General features: G+C 42.2%; 1 protein-coding gene across 2 annotated transcripts; it reads left to right on the top strand.

Annotated features, from left to right (window-relative positions):
* The first annotated feature begins 420 nt into the window (after positions 1 to 420).
* CD74 (CD74 molecule) lies at positions 421 to 27,802 on the top strand. Of its 2 annotated transcripts, XM_073649801.1 has the most exons (10): positions 421 to 673; positions 7,327 to 7,508; positions 7,856 to 7,938; positions 8,240 to 8,302; positions 8,814 to 8,909; positions 16,218 to 16,311; positions 17,114 to 17,239; positions 20,116 to 20,310; positions 21,035 to 21,109; positions 24,626 to 27,802. In XM_073649801.1, the coding sequence occupies exons 1-9, from the start codon at positions 594 to 596 to the stop codon at positions 21,097 to 21,099; spliced, it is 984 nt and encodes a 327-aa protein (XP_073505902.1). In that variant the 5' UTR covers positions 421 to 593; the 3' UTR covers positions 21,100 to 21,109; positions 24,626 to 27,802. The 2 variants fall into 2 exon arrangements, with proteins under 2 accessions (XP_073505902.1, XP_073505903.1); XM_073649802.1 differs by lacking the exon at positions 17,114 to 17,239.
* Positions 27,803 to 27,949: the final 147 nt, after the last annotated feature.

Below are 27,949 nucleotides of genomic sequence, written 5' to 3'. Positions count from 1 at the left end.
GAGTGAAGCAAGTCCAAGAGGATCCACATGAGGTGGTAAGAAGAGGAAGGAGGACCGGCCGGCGGGGCCTCTACAGACCCCAGAAAATAAAGAACATTCAATTCGCTTTGAATAACTTTGATGTAAATCGAATTTTCCTGATAAATTCACGAGATTTGCTGAACTCGAATCACCACAGATTTGTCTGGCTGACAACAGCTCTTTATATACACGGCCCCGGTGCAGACTTTAGGTTTAGAGCCGGAGATTGTTCTTGTATAACGTTCCCTTCCCCCGTATACAACACACAGCTCCCTTCCCCCGTATACAGTACACACTCTGAGAGAACGAGAAAGTCCCACACCAAGACTGCCTGTCTGCCCGGCAACAAGTGATGCCGTTCTGTAGCCAATCAGAAGTCTAGATGTGGACTCCGACCAAGAAAAAAATATTCTTCTTCTCCGGGTATTTCCAATTCGTGTCTTGTTATAAAGTATCTTTAAGTCACTTTCACTTCCTAAGAGGCTTCATTGGTCCTTGCAGGAGATTTTATCCACTTTTAGATATTTGTCAGTGCGGCGATTAAATCAGTGCGTCCAACACACCAGAAGAAGATGGCCGAGGAAGCCCAGAACCTGGTGCAGAACGAGATGCCGGCCGAGGACGTGATCACGATGGGCGACAGGGAACCACGGTATGACAATGTATCTTATATGTATATATGAGGTAGATAGATACATTATTATTTCTTTTTAAAGAACCCTTAATTCCAGGGTGCTGTATATATGTTAAAGGGGTGACATACATATATATTATTTATTATACTTACTTATAGAGCGCCATCGTATTTTGCAGCGTTTCACAGACATTATGGGCACTGTCCCCATTGGGGCTCACAATCTACATTCCCTATCAGTATGTCTTTGGAGGAAACCGGAGAACCTGGAGGAAACCCACACAAACACAAGAAGAACATACAAACTCCTTGTAGATGTTGTCCTTGGTGGGATTTGAACCCAGGGCCATAGTGCTGCAAAGCTAGAGTGGGGAAGAAAACAATAGGTTGGGGTGGGTGGGAAGTTGCAGCATGAGTTCTCGGGTTCCGTTTGAAGGTTCCAAATGTGGGAGATAATCAAACATTTTGAGACATAGATAGACAAATATGGGATAGATATATATGGGATGGATGGATATATATATATATATATATGTATATATATATATAAAATAGATAGAAGATAAATATTGGATGGATGGGTAGAAACAGGTGGATTCAAATAACATAGATAGATAGATAGATTGATGATAGATAATATAGTTGATAGAAATAACATAGATAGAAGATAGATATTAGACAGACAGAAGGTTAACAGATATATAGATAAAATATGATATAAGATAGATATAACCAGATAGATAAAAGAAATAACATAGATGATAGATATTAAAATGGATTAGGATTACTTTCTTCCGTACTTTTCCTAGACACGTCAGTTTTGTACACCTGTATCTAAGCAGCTTGCTGAACCGTGGTTCCAAAACCATGAACTCCTCATTCTTTACATAAAAGTTACCAACTTTATACTTAAAATAAACTTTGAATATTTTTTTCCCTAAATCATGACTTTGACAAAATGTGAAAATTCCCCAGTCTAAATTTCTGCTGTGTCATAAGGGGTCCGAAAAGGAGTCTTTTTGCATGGGTTCATATCAGAATGCAGAACTATAAGGGTATGTTCACACTAGGCGTTTTTTCAGCGGTTTTTTTTTTTTATGCAAATTTTCAGCTGCGTTTTACAGTGCCAGCAAAGTCTATGAGATTCTGGAAATCTCATGCACACAGCTTGCTTTTTTTTTTTTTGTCCTCAGTATTTTGTGCTTTGCATGTTTTTTTGCACAGTAGAGCATGCCACTTCTTTCAGCGTTTTTTTCAGTGCTTTTCACCCATTGAAAGTAATCTGTGGTGAAAAAACACTGAAAAAAAACGCAGGCACCAGGTTTTGCAGCGTTTTTAGTAAGAAAAAAAACAAGTACAGCAGTATGTGAAACACATTTATTTTTGTGATTTTCCCAAGTTTACCATCTAGTCTTGGTCTCCAGAGATGGCAGTTAGGATTAGGACAGTTTAATTAAATTAGTGATGCGTAGACAGTAAACATTAGCTGACTAAGGTGTGAGATTGAACAATACCTGTGGCGGACCAACGTGTGAAATTGAACAATCCCTGAGCAACTCAATGGCAGACCAAAGTATGAAACTAAATAGTGTCCTACAAACTCAATGCTCTGCCAGTGTCTTAGGTAAACTATTCCCGACCAATTCACCTCCCTCCACTGTTACACTTGTAATTCTGGTTAATATGGTTTCACATATGTCTTGCATTGGTAACCTGTGTTCATGCTTCTGTGGTGGAAGCAAAGCGTTTTTGACACTGCTGCTTTTCTGCCAAGAGAGCAGGTTTTCCTGCTGCAGATGATTGACATGCTGCGGCTCGTCAACCCGCACTGTGGGTGAGTTTATGCAGCGTCAATTAACAGCACAGTGGGCATGAGATTTCTATAAATCCCATCCACGGTCTTTGTAATGTGGAACGCAACATTTTGGATGCAGCGCAGGTCAGCTGCATCCAAATCGCTGCTATTCCTGATCGTGGGAACACACCCTAAGGATATGGGCGACAGGGTAATATTTGGGTTCACTGGAGCAAAGCAAAGCTAGGGACTGGACTGAACGCCACCAAGATCAGCACCTCAGGAGGATGACACAAACAGAAGGGGCCCCTGTGCACGGACAGTATATGGGCCCTTTGAAACCCAATAGCTCCTCATAATGCACAACTCCACCTGCTTTAGAGGTAGAAGCGGCCTCCATACTTCTTGGACCCCTGTGCTGCTGCACAGGTTTCACCAATTGTATATGCACCCCTGAAGAAGCTTATAATTGTTTTGGTCTTCGGGGTCTTTCGCTTTTATTTCCAAGTGATTTGCTTTATATTTTTCACTAAATGTATCAATATTGTAATATACATTTAATACTACATCACTAATATGCATTTTATAATTATTAACGGGGTCTTCCAATTCTTAATTCCTTCAGGCCCCCATATACATTAGAGGAAAGTCGTCCGAACCCACCGATTTCTGCCTATTTATAACTGATCAGTAAGGGTGCCAGCCGAGACTTGCCCCCCACATCTAATATTAATGGGCTTGGCTGATGTTTGACCCTGAGGGCAGTGTTGTATGGCATGTTTATGCAGCGTCATGTCCCTTATGTCAATTAACAGAATGAAGTTAACCCTCTCCTGAACACCATTAATACCGTCTATGAGAGTAGTCCATTGACGGTATAATAGCTTGTGCTCTTTTTTTTTCATAAACAGCGCCACTCTTGTCTATAGGTTGCACCTGGTATTGCAGCTCAGCACCATTTACTTTAATTAGGATTAGTTTAGAAGGTGAAACAGCACAATATATGAAAATAGGGATTGGTGTATGTGACCAGTCCAAATGTGGCTTGTGTGGCCAGCAGCCCCCCAGGGATATAAGTATCATTATACATGACCCCAGTGGTGCACTGTGAATGGCGGTACACTACGGGACTGTGGTCTCACCCTCTGCCTGGCCTCTGCTGACTTCCCCCTACATACCCCGTATACGTATGGTAGAAGTCGGGATGAGCTGAATGGAGCTGGTTCACGTGATGAACCTACTCCATACCTGGAGGGTTTCAGCTATTTTACATAGCAGACACAACCCTGTAAGTTTTGCTATTGGAGCCAGCTCTGATCACAGCAGAGTAACCCCTTAGATGTCGTGGCAAGCAGCAGCCAAGATATCTAAGTGGTTAGACAGATGGAGGGCTCCCTCTGCAATCCCATTGGGTCTTCACAAAGCAATCTCAGGGAGCCAATGATTTGCTGTGCTGGCGGCCGAGACCAATTCGAACCTTTGCTATGTTGCCCCAGAGTTTTTATTTAACCCCCTACCTCAGTACCAGATTCTAATATAACAAAAATAAATGAGCCGTCTCTACATTTTATGCTTGTAGATACTATTTCAAGAACAAACATCTCATTTCAGGGTTTGTTATTTCACAAGCGTCAAAGGCAGCGACGCAGACCTAGTGTAGAACATGATACAGCGGAGGACAGGAGCCTGCGATACCGCTCTGATGTCTATGGCAGCACGGCCTCTGCTGGAGCGGCCACAATCTGTCCGCCTCATATATACATTGTGTCCTATACGAGGTTGTCAGCCCCACTGCGGACTGATAGGAGAAATTACAATCTGTGTCCAGAGTCATGCAACATGTTGGTGATTTATAAGCCGTCATAATAAATAAACCCTCAGTATTTACCACCGCAAACCAACGTGCCAGGCGTAAAATACTCCAGAAAGTAAGGCTGAGTCCACACACAGTAGTTTGCAGCACATATTTTACGGTAGATTGTCAAAGGTTTACTGTGCAGACAAGAAAAACATTCCACATTGCAGAGAGAGAAATTATATCTGGATATAGATAGATATACACACATGCACAAACACAGAGAGAGAGGGGATGGAGTGAGAGTGAAAGAGAGGGAAGGAGGAGGAGAGAGAGAGACAGGGAGGGAGAGAAAGACAGAGAGGGAGGGAAAGAGAAAGAGGGAGAGTGAGGGAGACAGAGAGGGAGAGAGAAAGGGAGGGAGACAGAGAGAGAGGAAAGGGAGAGAGAAATGGGAGGGAGACGTGAGAGAGGGAGAAATACAGAGGGAGGAAAGGAAAGAGAAAGAGAGGGAGGGAGAGGGAGAGAGGAGGAGAGAGAGAGGGAGGGAGTCAGAGAGAGAGAAAGGAAGGGAAGGAGAGAGAGAGAAAGGGAGGGAGACAGAGAGAGATGAAAGGGAGAGAGAAATGGGAGGGAGACGTGAGAGAGGGAGAAATACAGAGGGAGGGAGACACAGAGAGAGAGAGAGAGAAAGAAGATGGGGGGAGAGAGAGAGGGAAGGAGATGGTGAGAGAGAGAGAGAGGGAGAAAGTTAGAGGGAGGAAAGGAAGGAGACAGAGAGAGGAAGGGAGAGAGGGAGGGTGAGGGAGAGAGGCAGGGTGAGAGAGAGAGAGGGAGGGCGGGAGAGGGGGAAAGAGAGAGGGAGGGAAGGAAGGAGACAGAGAGGAAGGGAGAGAAAGGGAGAGAGGGAGACAGAGAGAGGGAGGAAAGGGAGAGGGGGGAAAGAAAGAGGGAGGGAGGAAAGGGAGAGGGAGGGGGACAGAGAAGGAAAGAGCTATAGAGGGAGAGCGAGAGAGAGAAAGAGGGAGACCAAGAGAGGGGTGAGAGAAAGAGAGGGAGGAAGAGAGAGAGGTAGGGAGAGGGGGAGGGAAAGAAAGAGAGTGAGACAAAGAGAGGGAGGAAGAGATGGAGGAAGAGAGAGGGGGAGAGAGAGGGAAGAAAGAGAGAAAGGGAGAAAAGGGATAGAGAGAGGTGAGAGAGAGATAGGGAAAGATAAAGGGCGGGAGATTGATACACACAGAAACACACACACATATATACACAATCTGATGGTAAAAACTGCCGCTGACCAAACACTGATGGAAATCTGATCTAAACCACTCAGACTGTTTTTTTTGTTTTGCGTGTGTAAAAAATCAGTGGTGTCTGAACAAGGCCGTACTAGGACCTTATAACAATAGATATCTCATCTCCCGAAACTGAGGCTAATGAGGCGTTACATAAGTACAGGATCTTATTAGCATAAAGGGCATGTGCAAATAATATCTAATTATTCAACCAATTAAACACCTAGGATTGCGTGATGTCACCAGTTGCCGGGCAGAGGCATCTCGAAGCTCGTTCTTTATTGTACAGAGATTTCGGGGACATAGAGATAAATGAGTTTTTGTTGCTTCTCAAAGAATAAAATGTTTTTGATTTTATTTTAATAAAGTCATAAAGCTAAAATTTGGATGATATTACGTCTGATTAATGGCAGAAGTGACAGTGACATGTGAGAAATCTGACAAAGGGAGATCACTCCTTTTGTCAGCCCATTGGCACCCTGCAGCACTATCTCAGGGTGTCGTTGGTTGCTATGGCAACAGGGAAGCCTGACAGTGGCCTGAACAACAAAAAAAAAATTAGGGCTCTTACAATATGAGAACCAAAAAAAAAGTAATTTTTCTTGTACAAAAAGTAATAAAAAAAATGAATAAAACTATATTAATTTGGTGTCCCTTTAAGAGGCATCTGCACGTTCTATGTGTAATACACAAGGTTCTAGAAAAGTGGAAAAATAAATAAAATAGTCCATCTGATTGGCTGATGGGAGTGACATCAGCAGTCGCTGGGTAGAGGTGACCCATAGCTATGTGACTGCAGACTTGTGAATTCTCACTGCACGCAGTGTGTATGATGTCAGGATTCTCTGGCACCTGGAGCGGGTGGTCATGTGGTCATGTGACTGCGAGTATATGATTTGCATAGTTTTGGCCACATTCTGACTATATTGTATCCAACCTCGCGAGGCTGCACACGTCTGGTCGGCGTCGGAGAATCCTGACATCACACACACTGCGCACTGTGAGGATTCACAAGTCTGCAGTCACACAGAGTGCTCTTAGATGTAGGTGCCCATTGCATAACACAGCCGGCACCCGCTGTGTATTGAGTGGGCTCAACCGACTGGATAAAAATGTATTGAAACAAGTTAAAAGTCCATTAAAAGCTAAAAAATCTCAACACCTGACGCGTTTCTGGCGTACTAGGACGCCCTTAGTCATAGGATGTCAGCTGCAATCACCAGCAGGTACGGCACCCACTGGTTTCTAATTACAGCAACGGATCCATCTATGTTACCAGCGTGAACAGCATAACGCTTCACCTCTCCCCTACCTCTTTTTTCTGATTCTTAGCTACTGCACACCGCTCAGAATGAACATCCCTGGACAGTGACACCTGGTGGTGTTGTCTGGAATTGCAATTTTTTAATCTTAAGATTACCTATCTTTGCAAAAAAAAAGCATCAATTAGGGACTTTCCTCGGGGTAAACACTGGGGTGTGCAATTATAGTGGATAACTTGTTTTCACCAGACAACCCCTTTAACAGTGTGACCTGACCTATCAGATTACCCCTGAATGCTCCTCCTCCTCTCTTACTGTTTGACAAAGGCGGAGACACTGAAGCTACATCCCCCTCCTCCCCCTCTGAACATTTCCAGATGGGTGGACAGGGAATTTCTGTATGAACATTTATGAAACACACCATTGATTGACCTAACTTGTACTAGATCCCAGTTTTATCTCAATCTATTATATATAGTGCTGCTTTTATTGCTCTCCTCATGACCGGGTATTTAATTTTTTTTTTTCTCCAGTGCTATGACATGTAACAGAGGAAAAGTTGTACCATTCCTCTCCATCTTTGTCGCACTTCTCATCGCCGGCCAAGCGGTGTCCATCTACTTCATCACTCAACAGCAGAGCCAGATCAGTGAGCTGGACGCGACAACAAAGGAGATGAAGCTGAACGAAATGATTAAAAAACTTCCTGGATCACGTCAGTAGTTTTACTTAATTTAAATAGTTGGAAAATTTTCCTAATTATTTTAAGAATATTTGATTATAGATATGTTTGTAATTAATAATAAAATTCTGCCTGCCTACAGCCACCACTAGAGGGAGCTGAGCTGCTTACTGCATACAGAATTACTAAGCGACCTCTAGTGGTGGCTACAGGGAAACAGAATTGTGTTAGTTACCTTTATGCAATAATTAAATAGTTAGCAGAAGGTTTCTAATCCTCTCTAATAATTTATGCAGGCAGGAAAGATAATTATGTGATATCACATTTAAAGATAATAAAACTTTCTTTTCATTTTCTGCCTCTAATGACACTATATTCAGCTCCTTCCCAAAATCGACCAAAAATGAGAATGGCAACTTTCAATATTCCTCTGGCTTTTAGTGATGATGATGGATCCCAACAGGTAATTATAAGCATTTTCCACCACAGTATAAGCTATATTTTCCTTGGTAGGTCACAAACATTTTTGGGTCAGCTAGGCACCAGTAAAATAACACCTTTTGTTCCAAGAGCAGCTTCCTTCGAAAAGTGAGTGACTGTACAAGGAGGTCACTAGTGATGCAGACCAGTAAGAGATCTGTGACAGCTATGAAAGAGTTTCTGTACTTGAAACGGGAGGTTTCACTCACCTTTATTAGGATGTTTAAGGGAACCCCACATTAAAAGTTACATTAGGGCCAGTCAATTTTGCTTTATATTCGCAGAAACTGGAAAAAAAGGCAATGGGCAGCAACAGTATTGAGGATGCTGCAGAATACATGCTCCTGGTAAGTGGCGGCTACTACATGTGACTTATTAGATGCCATTATAGCGCCCCTAGAGGATGCGTCTGGTATGGCCCACACTTTCAGAGCTGGAATGATTTCCTGTTCGGAGGTCTCAGATTACTGGGTGATCTCTTCAGGATAATGTTGGCCATCTTTTCCCAAATAGATACTAAGAACTGACCAACTCAGCAGAAATTTGTGCACTAATGGTATACGATAGAAGACTGCAAAATCGTGACAATGTGCAATGCTCACCCTGTCAGGATTCCCCTCTTGGGTGGATGGTCACATGCCGACTAGATTCTCATCCGCTTCTCTCAATAGCACTAAAATGAAATTTTTGCTAAGGTTGGAAAGCCCCTTGAAGAAATTAGTAAGTTTAGGGTTTTTTTTTTTAGCTGATCTTTGACACAACTGGACATGTCATGATATGTTTGAAGACCAAAAAGGGGACAAAATAGGGTTTCTTCTGTCTCACCCTATCTCTTACATGTCTCCCTGTTGACTGTAGTTCGGGAATCCTTTGAGAAAATATCCAACATTCAATGGCACCATCCTGGACAACCTCAGGAAGTTGCGGAGGTCTTTGAGCTATGAGGAATGGATGGTGAGTGCAAATTGGACACGTTGTGTTAGATTGACTAGTTTGTAATAACTAAATCCATTGTTTAACCACTTCGCGCCAGAGCCTGTTTTTGCCTTCGTGACCGGGCCAATTTTTTCAATTCTGACCACTGTCACTTTATGAGGTAATTACTCTGGAACGCTTCAACGGATCCCCCTGATTCTGAGATTGTTTTTTTGTGACATATTGTACTTCATGATAGTGGTAAAATTTCTTCGATATCACTTGCGTTTATTTGTGAAAAAATCGGAAATTTGGCGAAAATTTTGAAAATTTTGCAATTTTCAAACTTTGAATTTTCATGCCCTTTAATCAGAGAGATATGTCACACAAAATAGTTAATGAATAACATTTCCCACATGTCTACTTCACATCAGCACAATTTTGGAACCAAAATTTTTTTCTGTTAGGAAGCTATAAGGGTTAAAAGTTGACCAGCGATTTCTCATTTTTACAACAAAATTTACAAAAACATTTTTTTAGGGACCACATCTTATTTGAAGTGACTTTGAGGAGCCTTTATGACAGAAAATACCCAAAAGTGACACCATTCTAAAAACTGCACCCCTCAAGGTGCTCAAAACCACATTCAAGAAGTTTATTAACCCTTCAGGTGCTTCACAGGAATTTTTGGAATGTGGAAGAAAACAATGAACATTTAACTTTTTTTCACAAAACTGCTACTTTAGCCTCAAATTTTTAATTTTCACAAGGGCAGCCAGAAAAAATGGACCCCAAAATGTGTTGTGCAATTTCTCCTGAGCACGCTGATACCCCATATGTGGTGCAAAGCCACTGTTTGGGCGCACGGCATGGCTCGGAAGGTAAGGAGCGCCATTTGACTTTTGGAATGGAAATTTGACTGGAATCGATAGCGGACGCCATGTTGCATTTGGAGAGCCCCTGAGGTGCCTAAACAGAGGAAACCCCCAACAAGTCACCCCATTTTGGAAACTAGACCCCTCAAGGAACTTATCTAGATGTGTGGTGAGCACCTTGAACCCCCAGGGGCTTCACACAATTTTATAATGTTGAAGGGTGAAAATAAAAAAACACATTTTTAACACAAAACTGCTACTTTAGCCTCAAATTTTTAATTTTCACAAGGGCAGCCAGAAAAAATGGACCCCAAAATGTGTTGTGCAATTTCTCCTGAGCACGCTGATACCCCATATGTGGTGCAAAGCCACTGTTTGGGCGCACGGCATGGCTCGGAAGGTAAGGAGCGCCATTTGACTTTTGGAATGGAAATTTGACTGGAATGGATAGCGGACGCCATGTTGCATTTGGAGAGCCCCTGAGGTGCCTAAACAGAGGAAACCCACAACAAGTGACCGAATTTTACAATCTACTCCTCTGTATAAATTAATCTAGTGGTGGGAAAATAAGTAGGTAAATGGTCACTAAACCCATAGATGAATTCCCACAGAGGTGTCATTTCCATAATGGGGTCACTTCAGGGGGGATTATGCTGTTCTGGCACTTTTCAGAGTACCAGAGCTAAAGAATCCCCCCTGAAGTGACCCCATTTTGGAAATGACACCCCTCTGGGAATTCATCTATGGGTTTAGTGACCATTTTAACTCGATGGATGATTTCCAGAAACAAGCACGCCATGGAAGGTTTAGATTCTGGAGAACCCCCCCTGGAAATTAAGTGAGCTCTATGTCATTCACTAAATGAACCAAATGTTTGAATGACAAATTGGGATACATTTTTACAGTTTAAAAACGTGGTTCTGTGTGGAAGATTTTAAAGCAGTCAGTGACGCATAAGGCTGGCAATGATGGGCATTGTGGGCAATAGTAGCGGGTATCACGCCTCATTCCTCTCTTAGTACATTTACGACATCTTTTCTGGGGGTTCCTTCTTGTTTCCGTTGCTGGAATAAGTGCAATAAAATGTCGCTCAGTGAGTCTTTTCACATCCTCAGATTCTAATGGATGAGCGGGGCTAACACTTTGAAAGACAAGATTTTCAATTACCTTTTCTTGATAATCAAGAAAAGGATCTGAATTTCCTGCTTTTTTGTACAACACAAAAGAATTGTATGTGGCCACCTGAAACAAATAACCAACTTTTTATACCAGGTATAGGACTTTCTTGATACCTGGTATGGCTGTAGAACCTGGTCTGCAAGGTCCACACCCCCCATGTGTTTGTTGTAGTCAATGACTGACACAGGTTTTTGCTTCGGAGTGGTGGATCCTAGTTCTACAGTGGCCCTTGTGGCATCTGTGTGGATCGAGCTGAGGACAAAAATATCCCTCTTATCCCTATATTTCAGGGCAAGCAGCTCTCCGTTGCGTACAGCCCCTGACTGCCCCTTTTGGAACTTTTGGTTGACCAATGGCTGTGGAAACCCCTGACGGTTTTTACGAATGGTCCCACAAGTTGTGTTCAACCAGACTTTTAAATAGGGGTATGCTGGTGTAATAATTGTCCACATATAGATTGTAGCCTTTTTGAAAAAATGGACTTATCAGCTCCCAAACAATTTTTGCAGATGTCCCCAGATAAGTAGGGCATCCTGGTGGGTTTAGTTGGCTATCTTTCCCCTCATATATGCGGAAAGCGGATGTGTATCCGGTTGAACTTTCGCACATTTTATAGAGCTTTATTCCAAACCTTGCCCTTTTAGATGGGATAAATTGCTTGAGGTGCAGTCTTCCTTTGAATTTTACAAGGGACTCATCTATAGAAATATTTTGTGTTGGGGTGTAGAGCCTTAAGAATTTTTCTGACAAATTTTCAATGATGGGTCTAATTTTATATAACCTGTCATGTTCTGGGGCATTTTTGGGCAGGCATTGACTATTGTCGTTAAAATGCCAAAACCGCATGAGCATTTCATATCGGGTCCTAGGCAGAATGACTGAAAACATAGGGGTGGCTTGAACAGGGTGGTTGGACCAGTAGGATCGAATGCTCAGTTTTTTAACAAGCCCCATGGCAAATGTAAGTCCTAAATTTTTTTTTATTTCCGGGACATTAGTTGGTGTCCATAAATTTGCCCTAGCATAGTAAGATCGGGGATTCTGGCTTATGAATTGGGATGCATATAAATTTGTTTGCACGACAATATGCTCTAGCAAGCTGTCTGTAAAAAACAAATTACAGTCATATGAAAAAGTTTGGGCACCCCTATTAATTTTAAGCTTAATATTTTATAAAAATTGGTGTTTTTGCAACAGCTATTTCAGTTTGATATATGTAATAACTGTTGGACACAGTAATGTTTCTGCCTTGAAATGAGGTTTATTGTACTAACAGAAAATGTGCAATCTGCATTCAAACAAAATTTGACAGGTGCATAAGTATGGGCACCTCACCAGAAAAGTGACATTAATATTTAGTAGATCCTCCTTTTGCAAAAATAACAGCCTCTAGTCGCTTCCTGTAGCTTTTACTGAGTTCCTGGATCCTGGATGAAGGTATTTTTGACCATTCTTCTTTACAAAACAATTCCAGTTAAGTTTGATGGTCGCCGAGCATGGACAGCCCTCTTCAAATGATCCCACAGATGTTCAATGATATTCAGGTCTGGGGACTGGGATGGCCATTCCAGAACATTGTAATTGTTCCTCTGCATGAATGCCTGAGTAGATTTGGAGCGGTGTTTTGGATCATTGTCTTGCTGAAAGATCCATCCCCTGCGTAACTTCAACTTTAGCACTGATTCTTGAACATTATTGTCAAGAATCTGCTGATACTGAGTGGAATCCATGCGTCCCTCAACTTTAACAAGATTCCCGGTGCCGGCATTGGCCACACAGCCCCAAAGCATGATGGAACCTCCACCAAATTTTACTGTGGGTAGCAAGTGTTTTTCTTGGAATGCTGTGTTTTTTTGCCACCATGCATAACGCCTTTTTGTATGACCAAACAACTCAATCTTGGTTTCATCAGTCCACAGGACCTTCTTCCAAAAAGAAATTGGCTTCTCCAAATGTGCTTTTGCATACCTCAGCCGACTCTGTTTGTGGCGTGCTTGCAGAAACGGCTTCTTTCGCATCACTCTCCCATACAGCTTCTCCTTGTGCAAAGTGCGTTGTACAGTTGAACGATGCACAGTGACACCATCTGCAGCAAGTTGATGCTGCAGCTCTCTGGAGGTGGTCTGAGGATTGTCCTTGACTGATCTCACCATTCTTCTTCTCTGCCTTTCTGATGTTTTTCTTGGCCTGCCACTTCTGGCCTTAACAAGAACTGTCCCTGTGTTCTTCCATTTCCTTACTATGTTCCTCACAGTGGAAACTGACAGGTTAAATCTCTGAGACAGCTTTTTGTATCCTTCCCCTGAACAACTATGTTGAATAATCTTTGTTTTCAGATCATTTGACAGTTGTTTGGAGGAGCCCATGATTCCACTCTTCAGAGGAGATTCAAACAGGAGAACAACTTGCAAATGGTCACTTTAAGTAGCTTTTCTCATGATTGCATACACCTGGCTATGAAGTTCAAAGCTCAATGAGGTTATAAAAGCAAAAAAAGTGCTTTAGTAAGTCAGTAAAAAGTAGGTAGTAGTATTTAAAACAAGAAACTGATAAGGGTGCCCATACTTATGCACCTGTCAAATTTTGTTTGAATGCAGATTGCACATTTTCTGTTAGTACAATAAACCTCATTTCAAGGCAGAAACAATACTGTGTCCAACAGTTATTACATATATCAAACTGAAATAGCTGTTGCAAAAACACCAATTTTTTATAAAACATTAAGCTTAAGATTAATAGGGGTGCCCAAACTTTTTCAAATAACTGTAAAAAAATGAATTGGTCCAAAATCTTCCACCTCCACATTTATACCAGGAGTGGCGTTGAAATCAGGGCTGAATGGAGCAGCCGAATCCGAAGCCTCCCATCTGGGAAATGCTAGATCACGTGGCAACGCCCCTTGTACACTGGCGTGCGCCAATTCACTGGTAGCAGGGACAGCGCTTGTACTGGGCAGTGTTCACTGATTTGGAGACGTTTCTCCAGTAGCGCTATTTGCCCCTATTGCTGTACTGGTCCTTGGGCTTGAGGATGGACCAGAATCACTGCTCATTTCTGAGCTCTCAGTGTCGCCGCTATTAAAGCCCTCAAAATCCATATCTCCATCTGACATTGCACTGTCATCAGTGTCAGAACACAGCAGGGCATACACCTCTTCTGCGGTATAAGTCTGACGGGCCATTTTATTTTTATATTTTTTGACTGGACTGAACGGACCGGACTGAACTGATCTGACAGGACTGACTGACCTGACAGGACTGACTGATCTGACAGGACTGACTGACTGATCTGACAGGACTGACTGACTGATCTGACAGGACTGACTGACTGGACTGATCTGACAGGACTGACAGACTGACAGATCTGACTGACTGGACTGATCTGACAGGACTGACTGACTGGACTGATCTGACAGATCTGACAGGACTGACTGACTGACAGGACTGACTGACTGACAGATCTGACAGGACTGACTGACTGACAGATCTGACAGGACTGACTGATCTGACAGGACTGACTGATCTGACAGGACTGACTGACTGATAGATCTGACAGGACTGACTGACTGATCTGACAGGACTGACTGACTGATAGATCTGACAGGACTGACTGACTGACAGATCTGACAGGACTGACTGATCTGACAGACTCACTAACCCTAACTGTTACTTTCTTTTTTATTTTATTTTTTTTACTTTCACAGTGGCAAGGCTGACACAGCTCTTGTCACACTGTTTCTCCTCTGCTCTCTCACTGAGATCGGAGGAGAAACAGTGTATTTATCAGGCAGATCGCCCGGGAAAGTTTGTTGCTAAAATAAACTTCCCTGGTGATCTCTCTGATTGGCTGGTGTGACGCTGACATCATCGAGACCTGAGCCAATCAGGTCTCAATGATGTCAGAGGTCACAGCACCGGGATCCCCGCCGCTCCTGAGGTATGTGGGGGGTCCCGATCGCCGACCACCAGCTGTTACTATCTTTTAAATGCCGCGATCGCTATGGATCGCGGCATCTAGAAGATAGGAACAGGTTAACATCATGGGGACCTGATCCATTCAGGTCCCCATGATGCCACATGTCAGAGCTATCGCTCTGAACCGGTACCGCAGCGCTAGCAGGACCCTGGGGGTCCTGAGCGCTGCTTGACCACCCACCGTTTTTAAACGTCGGCGCTGCACAGAGCCCGGGCAGCGCCGACGTTTATGTACAGTGGGCGGTCCTGAACCGCTTAAAGGGGATGTCTAGTTTAGAAAAGCCAAGTTTGTATACTGTGTCGGGGAATTATGAGTGCAAGATCTTTATCCGATTGCCAAAGTGGACAGCGGTTCAGAGGTGGACATATCATTGGTGCAACCTGTGCACCTGCATAGGGGCCTAAGAGGTCAGGGGACCTACTTTACCTCCACAGCAGCGAGTAGCTTTTGTCCCAGGCACAAAGAGGGGCCCATAAACTGTTCTTGCACAAGGGCCCTCTTCTGCCTGTGACCACCTATATAGAGTATCTCTTACTCTATGAGGACCCTAACCTTTCCTTCATTACACAGAGAACCTGTTGATTGGAATGAACATTGTGTAATGCTTTATTTCTCCTGTGGTGGCGCTATAGGAAATTATACAATTATTTCCAGGTTTCCTCACAGATTACAGCTAATGCTGGGAATCCAGTATCAAAGGATCTTCTTAAAAAAGGACCTGTCGCTTCAAATAAATATGTTTTTATTTTTACCTGGTGTAAATGCTGCTCTTCTCCTGAATCCGGCGTTGTTTTTCTTTTGTTCCTGCTCCTCTCCATTCCTGAGATATGGCCCTTTCTTCTCTGTATATGAATCTAGTCTTCTTAGTCAAGGAGGTGTGATCCTTAAGAATACTCCCATGAAGAGCAGTTGAAGACCACACCCACTTGCCTAGCAATACTGCATTATACCTATAGGGAAGATGGGGCCATATCTCAGGAATGGGGAGGCGCAGGAACAAAACAAAAACATCGCCGGATTCAGGAAAACAGCAGCATTTACATTAGGGGAAACAAATATACATATTCATTACAACTGACAGATTCTCGTTAACAAGTTGGAAATTGACAAACTTGTCCTTTTTAAATACCATATGCTTTTTTATGTGTTCCATAACATGCCAAGAGAAAGTGCTTTTACGTCCATAATCTTTATATTCCTTTTCCATAAAATTACCAATGGACCGACCAATTCAGTGTAATAAGCCATAATGTTGTGTTTTCCTCCCATGTATGATTAACACAAGACTAATAATAATGTTTGTTTCTTCATCCTTTAGCTCTTTGACTCTTGGATGCAGCAGTGGTATCTGTTTTACTTAGTGCAGAGCTCCAAAGGACCAGAAAACACTCCAAATTCCAATACTAGCAAAGGTACCAAATCCACAACTCTAACGTTTACAGAAAGTGAAAAATAGCTGCTGTAATGGGGTTCTGTGTCATAAACCGGTACAAGAGGTACAGTAATGGGGCACATATGGCAGAACTGTATATGTGTATGGTTCTGTAGCTATGTAGCCACTCCCAGTGCTGCCCTGTGATGCCACTATACAGCACAGTATTATGGAGATATCTTAAAATATTATGAGAGTGAACATGGTGTCAGATGGAACTTTAGATTCCACAATTTTTTTCATGGATTCCACATGAATGTGTGAGAGACAACCTTCATCTGCCATTGCATGAAATCTATGGCATGTGGAGGTACAGAAAGGTAATATGGATCACTATGAAAGGCAGGAGTTAGATGATGAGCAAAAAGAAGACCCTGGTCAGGCAGCCATATTGGTAGTCTGTGGCTGAGGGACCAGGGTCCACCAGCCTCCTTCTACCTGCTGGCGTGCAAATCGGAAGAGGCACCGGAGATGCCGGCAGGTAGGAAGAGGTTCTCAGGGCTCTGGTTTGGCAGCCACGGACTGCCGATGTGGCTGATGGACCTGGGGACCATGTGCAGTGTGTAGTGTAGGGCAGAATACTTTGTGGGTGGTCATTTCTTTCTAACATTAGTTTAGATGTTGGCCACATTCCCGGTAGATGTATAAACCAGGAGTCCTCTACGAAGAAGCCCAAAAATTGACAACTCATCCCCCATATTGGTCACCAGTACAATGTAACACAAGGGTTACGCATCACTTCTGTCCATGACATTTCATAGTATTCACACTTTCTTCTTCAGGAGCCAGTGTACCGCAGGAAAGGGACCTTCTACCTGTTGAGTTTGGAAGAAGTGGAAACCTGGTTTATGCCTCTACCAGTTACTCAACCGAATCAGTGCCCCGTTTTATCGATGAAACCCCGAGTGGTGAATATATGTTCCCTCCTATGTCTATTGTGGAATCCTTTGTAGCAAACACGTCAGGCTCAAAATCTCATTCCCCACCACATATTTCATGAGAGGCCAGATGTTTTTGGAAGTACACCATAGACTTCTATTGTAAGCTCGTCTGGGCTGGACCCTGTCCTCCTCCTGTATCTTGTATCTGTACATGTCTTGTGTATGTTAAGTCTACTATGTAATGTTAATATAGAATAAATAATAATTTACACAGATGTCTGTTTTAAAGGGAATTTGTCAGCAGGTTTTTGCTATGTAATCTGACATCAGCATGATGTAAGGACAGAGACCCTGATTCCAGCGCTGTATCACTTAGTTTACTGGGTGCAGCAGTTACGATAGAATCACAGTTTTCTTTGCTGCAGATCTAGTGGAGCTCGGAATGCTGAGCTGTGTATATCCCCGTCCACACAACTGATTGGCTGCTTTCTTTATACACTGTATAATGACAGAAAGCAGCCAATCAGTGGTGGGGGCGGAGTTGGACCAGGATACAAGAGACACCTAGTGCTGTAGTGATAATCTCTTGCCGATAAAACACTAATTTTATTGAAAGAGCAAAGCATGGCCTAGCAAGTGACAGATCGCAGGAATCGGGGTCTCAGCCCCTACATCATGGCACTCTCAGACTACATAGCAAAAACCTGCTGACAGATTCCCTTTAAGAAAATGTGTCAATGGTGAGCGTAAAATAAAAAAGTCACTAACCCCCCCTAAATTCTCTGTTCAACAAGACCATAGCCCCTATCTCCACCCACTTTCCTTTCTCTTTCTTCCAATTTATCACCGCTGCTACCAATCAGTGGTCGCAGATTAGAGATATGTATATACACTGTGTTCCAAATTATTATGCAAAAAGTGTTTAGGAGTGATAAGGGAAGAATTTGTTTGTTTGTCAGTTAAACTCATTGATGGTGATGTGTGTCAGGGCTCTTTATATCACTGTAAGCAATTGCAGACACCTGTGCTAATTAGTTTGGCAGGTGTGTCCAATGAAAGGCAAGACTACTTAAGAAGGCTGTCTCACATTATTAAGCAGCCTACATTTTCTGCCAAAATGGGAAAGAAAAAGGATGTGTCGGCTGCTGAGAAGCAACAAATTGTGGAGTGTTTAGGTCAAGGCATGACTACAATCAACATTGCCAAGACACTTCATCCTGATCATCGCACAATCAAGAAGTATGTAGCTGATTCACAGTACACACGTGTGCGTGCTGATAAGGGAAAACTGAGGACTCTTTCCTACAGGCAATTACGTCAGGTTAAAAGAGCAGCGGCAAAAAAGCCTTGTCATAGCAGCAGACAAGTTTTTGAAGCTGCTGGTGCCTCCAACGTCCCCCGAACAACAAGATGCAGGGTCCTTCAGAGGTTTGCAGCTATGCGTAAGCCATCCTGTCGACCTCCTCTATCCACTGTACACAAGCAGAAACGGCTCCAGTGGGCCAAACAATACATGAAGACTGACTTCAAAACTGTTTTGTTCACCGATGAGTGCCGTGCAACGCTCGATGGTCCAGATGGATGGAGTGGAGGATGGCTGGTTGATGGACACCCCATGCAAACACGGCTACGGCGCTAACAAGGAGGAGGTGGAGTAATGTTTTGGGCTGGAATCATGGGGAGAGAGATTGTCGGCCCTTTTAGGATCCCTGAAGGGGTAAAGATGAACTCCATAATGTATGTTGAGTTTCTCAAACAGCACTTCCTGCCATGGTTCAAGAAGAAGAACCGTGCATTCCGCAGGAAGATCATTTTCATGCTTGCTAATGCCCCGTCTCATGCTGCACATAACACATCTGCATCTCTGGCTGCTATGGGCATAAAAGGGGACAAACTTATGGTGTGACCCCCATGCTCCCCTGACCTCAACCCCATTGAGAACCTCTGGAGCATCATCAAAAGGCGTGTCTATGATGGCGGGAGGCAGTTCACATCTAAGCAACAGCTCTGGGAGGGTATTCTGTCCTCATGCAAAACAATTAAAGCAGAAACCATCCAAAACCTGACAAATTCAATGGATGAGAGAGTTCAGAAGCTCCTGTCGAACAAGGGGTCCTATGTGCAAATGTAACATCACCTAGAATAAAGTTTTGAGTTGAAAACTGTTTGATTTCAGTTTGTAATAACCTGCTAATGCTTAGAATTTCAAAAATGACCATTTTTTTGTTCTTTATTAAAATGAAAAGGTTGAAAACTCTGCTGTGCATAATAATTTGGAACATGCATTTTGAGTGCAGTTTGAGTTTTTTATTTTTTTAAAAATATACTGTTATCATAGGCAGTTTGTACAAAAACCTTTCAATTGTACTCTAATAGTTATTTGACTGGAAAATTACAATGACTGCAATTCATATAGGTAATTTGGGAAAATCTGAGAAAATATTATTTGCATAATAATTTGGAACACAGTGTAGCTATTGGTACACCTCCTTTAATTATTAGGAATAAAACAAGGAATCACAGCCACAGAATGAGTTAACTGACAATCCATCAGTGAGCTTGTTCTAAAAGAGAGTTTGTAACTCTTTTATAAGCCTTTTTCTAATCATCTCTCTGATATTTGACCACTGCAAAGTCTGGCTGAAGCCAATTTTTTTTAAAATTATTTTTAGCCCCAAATACCAACATGTAAGTTAAAACAAAAAATTGCCCCAATGGGTGTCCATATCCTATAAGTGATATTAATATATTAAAATAGGAAACTATAAAAGAATTTAAAATAAACCCCCAAATCAGCCATATTTTCCTGGTTTATGTCTCCCATGTGCACTGTAGTCGTCTCAATACGATGGAGCCATCAGAAATGTCAGCGGACCATTTACACTTACTGTTTTGTGTTCCAGGTGCCCCATTGATGACCCAATGCCAAATGAGAGCCCAAGAACATACCATGCCTGGTGCCTTTGTGCCTCAGTGCGATGACAACGGGGAATTCTCACGCATGCAATGCTGGAGGAGCACAGGATATTGCTGGTGTGTCTACAAAAATGGCACCGAAATCCCGGAAACCAGGACTCGAGCCAAGCTCGACTGCAGCGGTAATCACAGCCTATATATCAATTGCAGTCATGAGACTTTATATTGTATGATTGTCTGCAGACCGGGGCTCACAGAGAGATTCGTTAGGAATTGTGGTTTAACAAAAGGGGACTCAGGAAAGGGAAGACTGGGCTATAACTTGTGAAGTTAAAGGGAATCTGTCACCAGTTTTTTGTTGTGCATCATGATGTAGGGGCTGAAACCCTGATTCCAGCGATGTGTCACTTGCTATCACAGTTTTCTCGGCTGTAGAGCTCTGAATGCTGAGCTGTGTATAACCCCGCCCACACCACTGATTGGCTGCTTTCTGTGTACACTATTCATAAAGAAGCCAATCAGTAGAGGGGGCGTGCTTGGACGAGCAGGCACAAGACAACTAGTCCTGTAGGGATAATCTCCTGCTGATAAAACAATGATTTTATTGAAACAGCAAAACACAGCCTAGTAAGTGACACATCACTGGAATCAGGGTCTCAGCCCCTCAATGCTGCTCTCAGATTACATATCAAAAACCTGCTGACAGATTCCCTTTAAAGGGGATGTCCAACACTGTTTACTTCAGTCAATCATTGTGCATGATGGGAGGCTTCTATACCATTCTCCTCTCGTTTGTGTCATACATCAGCACCTCTTTACGTATGCTGATTGGGAAGGAGAGACCGAGGGTGGACAACCCCTCTAAAAATAAATAATCTAATGCAGACACTGTGTGTTTTTCCCCAGTCATTAATGAGCCAGTGATGGAAGATGGAAGAGTGGAAGACAGAGTAATGGTGTATGATGAATAACTCATTAATGGTAAGTGCAAGATGTGCAACTATGGGACATTGATTCTTAGCCTTGGAAGACGCGCTTCAATCAACTGACCTTATTCATTGCATGAATAAGGTAAGTTGACCGAAACGCGTCTGCCGTTGAATACTCTGTTTTTATGGATGTGAAGTTGCAATTTTTAATGAAATATTTGCAATACTCAAGATTTTATGGAAAGACGTCTTCACTGGCTTGTTCCTTTTCTTTTTCTACTTTATTAAGTGACATGACAATTATTGAAGTAGTTTATGGGCAGCTTCCACCTGAAATCTGCAACAGATAAGTCCTATTGAATAAGTAGACTGCTAAGACCACGTTCACACAACTGTGTTGGGACCGAAAGACTCAGCCCGACAACCAGGTCTTCCAACCTGAGCTGCCTAACAGGTATATATGGAGCACTTAGCACAGGTCAAAAGATCTGGTGGTTGGGTTGAGTCTTCCAATCTGAGCACAGTACATACAGTGCTGGCCAAAAGTATTGGCACCCCTGCAATTCTGTCAGATAATACTCAGTTTCTTCCTGAAAATGATTGCAATTACAAATTCTTTGGTCTTATTCTCTTCATTTAATTTGCTTGCAAGGAAAAAACACAAAAGAGAATGAAGCAAAAATCAAATCATTGATCATTTCGCACAAAACCAAAAAAGGGCCGGACAAAAGTATTGGCACCCTCAGCCTAATACTTGGTTGCACAACCTTTAGCCAAAATAACTGCGAACAACCGCTTCCGGTAACCATCAATGAGTTTCTTACAATGCTCTGCTGGAATTGTAGACCATTCTTCTTTGGCAAACTGCTCCAGGTCCCTGATATTTGAAGGGTGCCTTCTCCAAACTGCCATTTTGAGATCTCTCCACAGGTGTTCTATGGGATTCAGGTCTGGACTCATTGCTGGCCACCTTAGAAGTCTCCAGTGCTTTCTCTCAAACCATTTTATAGTGCTTTTAGAAGTGTGTTTTGGGTCATTGTCCTGCTGGAAGACCCATGACCTCTGAGGGAGACCCTGCTTTCTCACACTGGGCCCTACATTATGCTGCAAAATTTGTTGGTAGTCTTCAGACTTCATAATGCCATGCACACGGTCAAGCAGTCCAGTGCCAGAGGCAGCAAAGCAACCTCAAAACATCAGGGAACCTCCGCCATGTTTGACTGTAGGGACCATGTTCTTTTCTTTGAATGCCTCTTTTTTTTTCCTGTACACTCTATGTTGATGCTTTTTCCCAAAAAGCTCTACTTTTGTCTCATCTGACCAGAGAAAATTCTTCCAAAACGTTTTAGGCTTTCTCAGGTAAGTTTTGGCAAACTCCAGCCTGGCTTTTAAAGGTCTCGGGGTGAGAAGTGGGTTCTTCCTGGGTATCCTACCATACAGTCCCTTTTCATTCAGACGTCGACGGATAGTACGGGTTGACACTGTTGTACCCTCGGACTGCAGGGCAGCTTGAACTTGTTTGGATGTTAGTCGAGGTTCTTTATCCACCATCCGCACAATCTTGCATTGAAATCTCTTGTCAATTTTTCTTTTCCGTCCACATCTAGGGAGGTTAGCCACAGTGCCATGGGCTTTAAACTTCTTGCTGACACTGCGCACGGAAGACACAGGAACATTCAGGTCTTTGGAGATGGACTTGTAGCCTTGAGATTGCTCATGCTTCCTCACAATTTGGTTTCTGAAGTCCTCAGACAGTTCTTTGGTCTTCTTTCTTTTCTCCATGCTCAATGTGGTACACACAAGGACACAGGACAGAGGTTGAGTCAACTTTAATCCATGTTAACTGGCTGCAAGTGTGATTTAGTTATTGCCAACACCTGTTAGGTGCCACAGGTAAGTTACAGGTGCTGTTAATTACACGAATTAGAGAAGGATCACATGATTTTTCAAAGGGTGCCAATACTTTTGTCCACCCCCTTTTTTAGGTTTGGTGTGGAATTATATCCAATTTGGCTTTAGGACAATTCTTTTTGTGTTTTTTTCATTGAAGACAAATTAAATGAAGATAATAATACCAAAGAATTTGTGATTGCAATCATTTTCAGGAAGAAACTGAGTATTATCTGACAGAATTGCAGGGGTGCCAATACTTTTGGCCAGCACTGTATATCCAGCCTAAACCTCATGTGCACCCATGGCAGTCTGCAGCAGAAACCGAAGCCTCTCAGATATTTTGCTGCAGATTCCAGAACAAAATACACTATAGGCCCTGATTCATGATTTGTGTTTTTTTAATGACTTCTTTTTTTATCTTGTGGTCTCCGCTGATATCTTTTGCACCAAAGTCTTCAAAATGTCGCATGTGGTTCATTAATTTTGTGCAAAATATTTGTTTTTGTCCTTAACCTCTTTTGCTACTTTTTAGCGCAAAAAGGTCACATGTTCTGCTAAATTGTTGCAATACTTGTGTTAAAAGAATTCAGACATACATGAAATGACTCCCAAAAAAGGGACCGGAGTATATTTGAATAAACAAAATGTTTTGACTATTTATAAAAAATATTAAGATTTGAGAGTCCTCAGTGGTTGACGCCTTTTAATGGATAACTGAAAATATGGTAACAAATTGCAAGCTTTCGAGACTACTCAGGTCTCTTCTTCAGGCATAGATGCCTGATGAAAAGACCTGAGTAATCTCGAAAGCTTGCAATTTGTTACCATCTTTTCAGTTAGTCAGTGGTTGATACCTTTTAATGGCTAACTGAAAAGATGGTAACAAATTGCAAGCTTTCAAGATTACTCAGGTCTTTTCATCAGGCATCTATGCCTGAAGAAGAGACCTGAGTAGTCGTCTCGAAAGCTTGTAATTTGTTACCATCTTTTCAGTTAGCCATTAAAAGGTATCAACCACTGACTAACTGAAAAGATGGTAACAAATTGCAAGCTTTCGAGATTACTCAGGTCTTTTCATCAGGCATCTATGCCTGAAGAAGAGACCTGAGTAGTCTCGAAAGCTTGCAATTTGTTACCATATTTTCAGTTATCCATTAAAAGGTATCAACCACTGAGGACTCTCAAATCTTAATATTTTTCTATCTACTGGCTAACACGGTACAAAGATATATATTTTTCCTGACTATTTATGAAGTCACAGTTGATGAATTAGCCAGAAACTTCTGGAAACCCCAAACAGTAACGAACAAAAAAACAAGTGAACATATAATATAAGCTTTAAAAAGGCACAAATTTAAAATAAGGCACAAATGAAAAACTGATGAAAACTAGAAAAAAAAGGCGCAGATGCAATAACTAATTTGCCCATTAATTTTTTTTTTGTGTATTTACTCCATATGAATATAGCTTTTAATGAACTATTAAAGGAGTAAAATTATTTTCAGGCTTAATTCACATAAGACAAAAAAATGTCAGGAAGAGTGGAGGCGTCACACACCTCTATGGTAGGGCATGATGCATTCACGTGCGATAATAGCGCTTTAACGCCAAATACACATGAATGTATGGTTCTTACTTACATCTTTTTACAATTCTGTTACATTTTATTCTACAGGTGAAGAATACTCTTTCTGAAGACTATAATTGGTGATTCTGCAAAAAGCCCCTTTCCGTACTAAAGGCTGTCAGGTTCCAGCTTAAAGCACAAGCTTCATAATTTAGTCTGTCTGTCGTTACTTATCACTTTGAGAAAGGAGAATAAAACCTTTGTTTTGGGTGTGCGCTAGTTCATTTAATCCATAAGAATAGAGTGTTTATGAAATGATTAATGTTTCTCGTGCTTGATTGGAATTCTAACCTTAGCTCCTGAGTATGAACCACACAATCCATAACGTGGTTGTGTAAGAATGGTAAGAAATGGCTACTTTACTCCATAAATGGCAGCACCACTTGCCCCTAGGCTGTATGAAGTAATGCAGCTCAGCCCCACTAACTCACAGGTGGCTAGAATGCGATACCACACACTGCCTGTAGACAAGAGTGGAGCTGTTTTACATGGAAGAGCATCAACATATATTGTCATAAACCCCCAATGAAAGAAATGCTGATGCATAACCAGCTCAACACTCTTTTGGCCTTTCCTGGCTCAAGACAAGAACCCTATTAAAGGGAGTCTGTCAGCAGCTTTTGCTATGTAATCTGAGAGCAGCAGAGTCCCTGATTCCAGCAATGTGTCACTCATTAGGCTGTATGTTACTGTTTCAATAAAATCAGTGTTTTATCAGCAGGAGATTATCACTACCGGACTAGGTGCCTCCTAGTCAACTGCTATGCCTAACTCCTCCCCCACCACTGATTGGCAGCTTTGTCAGTGTACACAGAGAGATGCCAATCAGTGCTGTGGGCGGAGTTATACAAAGCTTGGTATTCTAAGCTCTGCTAGATCTGTAGCAGAGGAAACAGTGATTATATCAAAATGACAGCTTGCAGCCCAGTAAGTGACACATCACTGGAATCAGGGTCTCAGCCCCTACATCATGCTGATCTGATTACATAGCTAAAACCATTTTTTAGTATGTGATGTATAGGCAAGGACCTTTTCTATTATGCAAGTAAACTGTAGGGAGCAGATACAGTGTGCACAAGTCCATGTTCTAACCTTCAACAATACTCATAAGTGAATTTGATTTTTAATAGAGCTCCATGCTGGAAGAAGGAGGTGAAATACTCAGCATATAGGCCCCGATTCATCAAAGTGTTTACACCAGTTCTGGCATAAAACACTTTAAAAAAAAATTGCAAAATTTTTGAGCAACACAAGGTTGCGGAAAATTTTTGTGACTTTTAGTTAGGTCTGACAAAATGGCCGGAGCTGCGGCGGGGCGGGTCGTGGCGACACTTGCTCATCTAATTCATGACGGACTGCCACAAATCTTACTCCAGTCCATAAGGAACACATCACTTTTATGATGTGCCTGATTCATTAAAAGGTGCACGGATTTTACATCTCTGTTGCATCCGTATTTATACATCAACCATATCAAATGTACAGAATCAAATACAATCTCCTATGTTAAGAATTGCAATGTATCCGTAAAAATTGGATGCCATACGGATCATCCACATGGGGTCCAATTTTTTTTTTTTGCGCACCCATATGAATTAGTAGGCGAAACTGACCCAAAATACGGATGAGACCAATTTTTTTTCACACGGACGCTTCGTCCGTGTGAGAAAACTGTCATCTAAACAGCCCTATTGAATAAAATTGGTTCGAGCACTGTCCGTCTCCTAGTGACGACTTTTCACATGGACCAGACAGCACAAGTACGTATAATACACTGGTCTGAATGAACCCTTAAACAGACTTTGTCACAAGATTTTTGCTATTTACTCAAAGAACAGAATAATATATGGAAAGAGAGACTGATTGTAGGGATATGTCACTTACTAGGCTGTGTGTTGTAGTTTCAATACAATCAGTGTTTTATCAGCAGGAGATTATCACTGCAGGACTAGGTCTCATGTGCAGAGCAGTCCAGCTAATCTGTATAACTCCGCCTCCCAACAATAATTGGCAGCTTGCTGTTAATGTACACAGGAAGCTGCCAATCAGGGGTGTGGGCGGGGTTATACACAGCTCAGTATTCAGAGCACTGCTACATCTACAGAAGAGAAAACAGGGATTCTATCAAAGCTACACCAAGCAGCCAAGTAAGTGATACATCACTGGAATCAGGCTCTCTTGCCCTATATTATGCTGCTCTCGGATAAATAACAAAAATAAGCTGACAGATTCCCTTTCGAGGATATGGACTTTTTTTTATTACTTAAATGCAAGTATTAGTGACTAAAAGTGTTTCATTACACCTTCTGGACTATTTGGCTCCTAAAGCCTCTATGTTTCACTGTTACCTTCTCCCAGCGCATCTCCTGGTGATTGACCGATATCTCCAGATGTAAACACATGGGAGAGACCTGTCAATCACCTGGAGCTGTGCATGGAGAAGTCAACCAGGGTCAAGTACCAGATTAGCCTCATCTATTTCTATAGACCTTCAAACTATATTTTCTATGAAACACAGTCTTTCTGAGAAAAATCTACCTGATTGCGATCGCGCAGCCTGGCTCCAATTTGCAGCATGAATCAGCTAACAGGTTCCCTTTAACCTTCAAACTGGTCATAAATAAGCTTAGAAGTGGATTTAGGAAAAGAGAGATAATGGTTACAAATCCTGCAGTCAGGAGAGCTCACTGGCAGATTTACTGTTAACTCTTTCTGCCGTCTACTATGTACGGTGTTACGTAGAAGCTGCAGAATCCTGACGGTTCAACATTGCTTGAACATCCTTTTTAGACATTCTTTTAAGTTAAAAAAATGCCTCCCAAAATTCCATTTTCTTTAAAGGTGTTGTCCGGTCCAAAATGATAAGTCTATAGTCACTCTGTGTGACTGCAGACTTATGAATCCCCCCAGCGAGCGCAATTTTATGCCAGAATTCTGCTGAAAACTGTCCAATGAATCGGGGCCAAAGTGTTTGGGCTCAGTAAAGTTTCCTATGTTAATTCTTTGTAGTTTAGTGTTACAGTAATCTGACCGCTTTATATCATGTGCTTAGGATTTCATTTTATATACGTACTTAATGTTAGAGATAAATTGGCCTAATGATTTTAAGTGTGTGTTAGACATTCAGAAATGTTTTCTTTGCTGCAAGGTTCAAACTGACTTTTTTTTTTATCTTTAAGAATTCTATTAAGATATGCACAAAATCAAATAAAGACATCCTAAGTACATCTGTCTCCTTGTGTCATGCAAGGTGTGGGAAAGACTAAGTGCAACACGAAGGGATGAGGGGAGGGAAGCCCAGACACTAGGGAAAGGGGGAGTGGAGACCTCCTAGGCTGGTCTAGTGTCACCCTGTCTCCCCTATCGTCTCTA

The sequence above is a fragment of the Phyllobates terribilis genome, unplaced genomic scaffold (assembly GCF_046119375.1).
Source record: "Phyllobates terribilis strain yellow unplaced genomic scaffold, ASM4611937v1 Scaffold_10__3_contigs__length_209671492, whole genome shotgun sequence".
Lineage (NCBI taxonomy): Eukaryota > Metazoa > Chordata > Amphibia > Anura > Dendrobatidae > Phyllobates > Phyllobates terribilis.
This window is presented reverse-complemented; position numbering and strand designations above follow the sequence as displayed.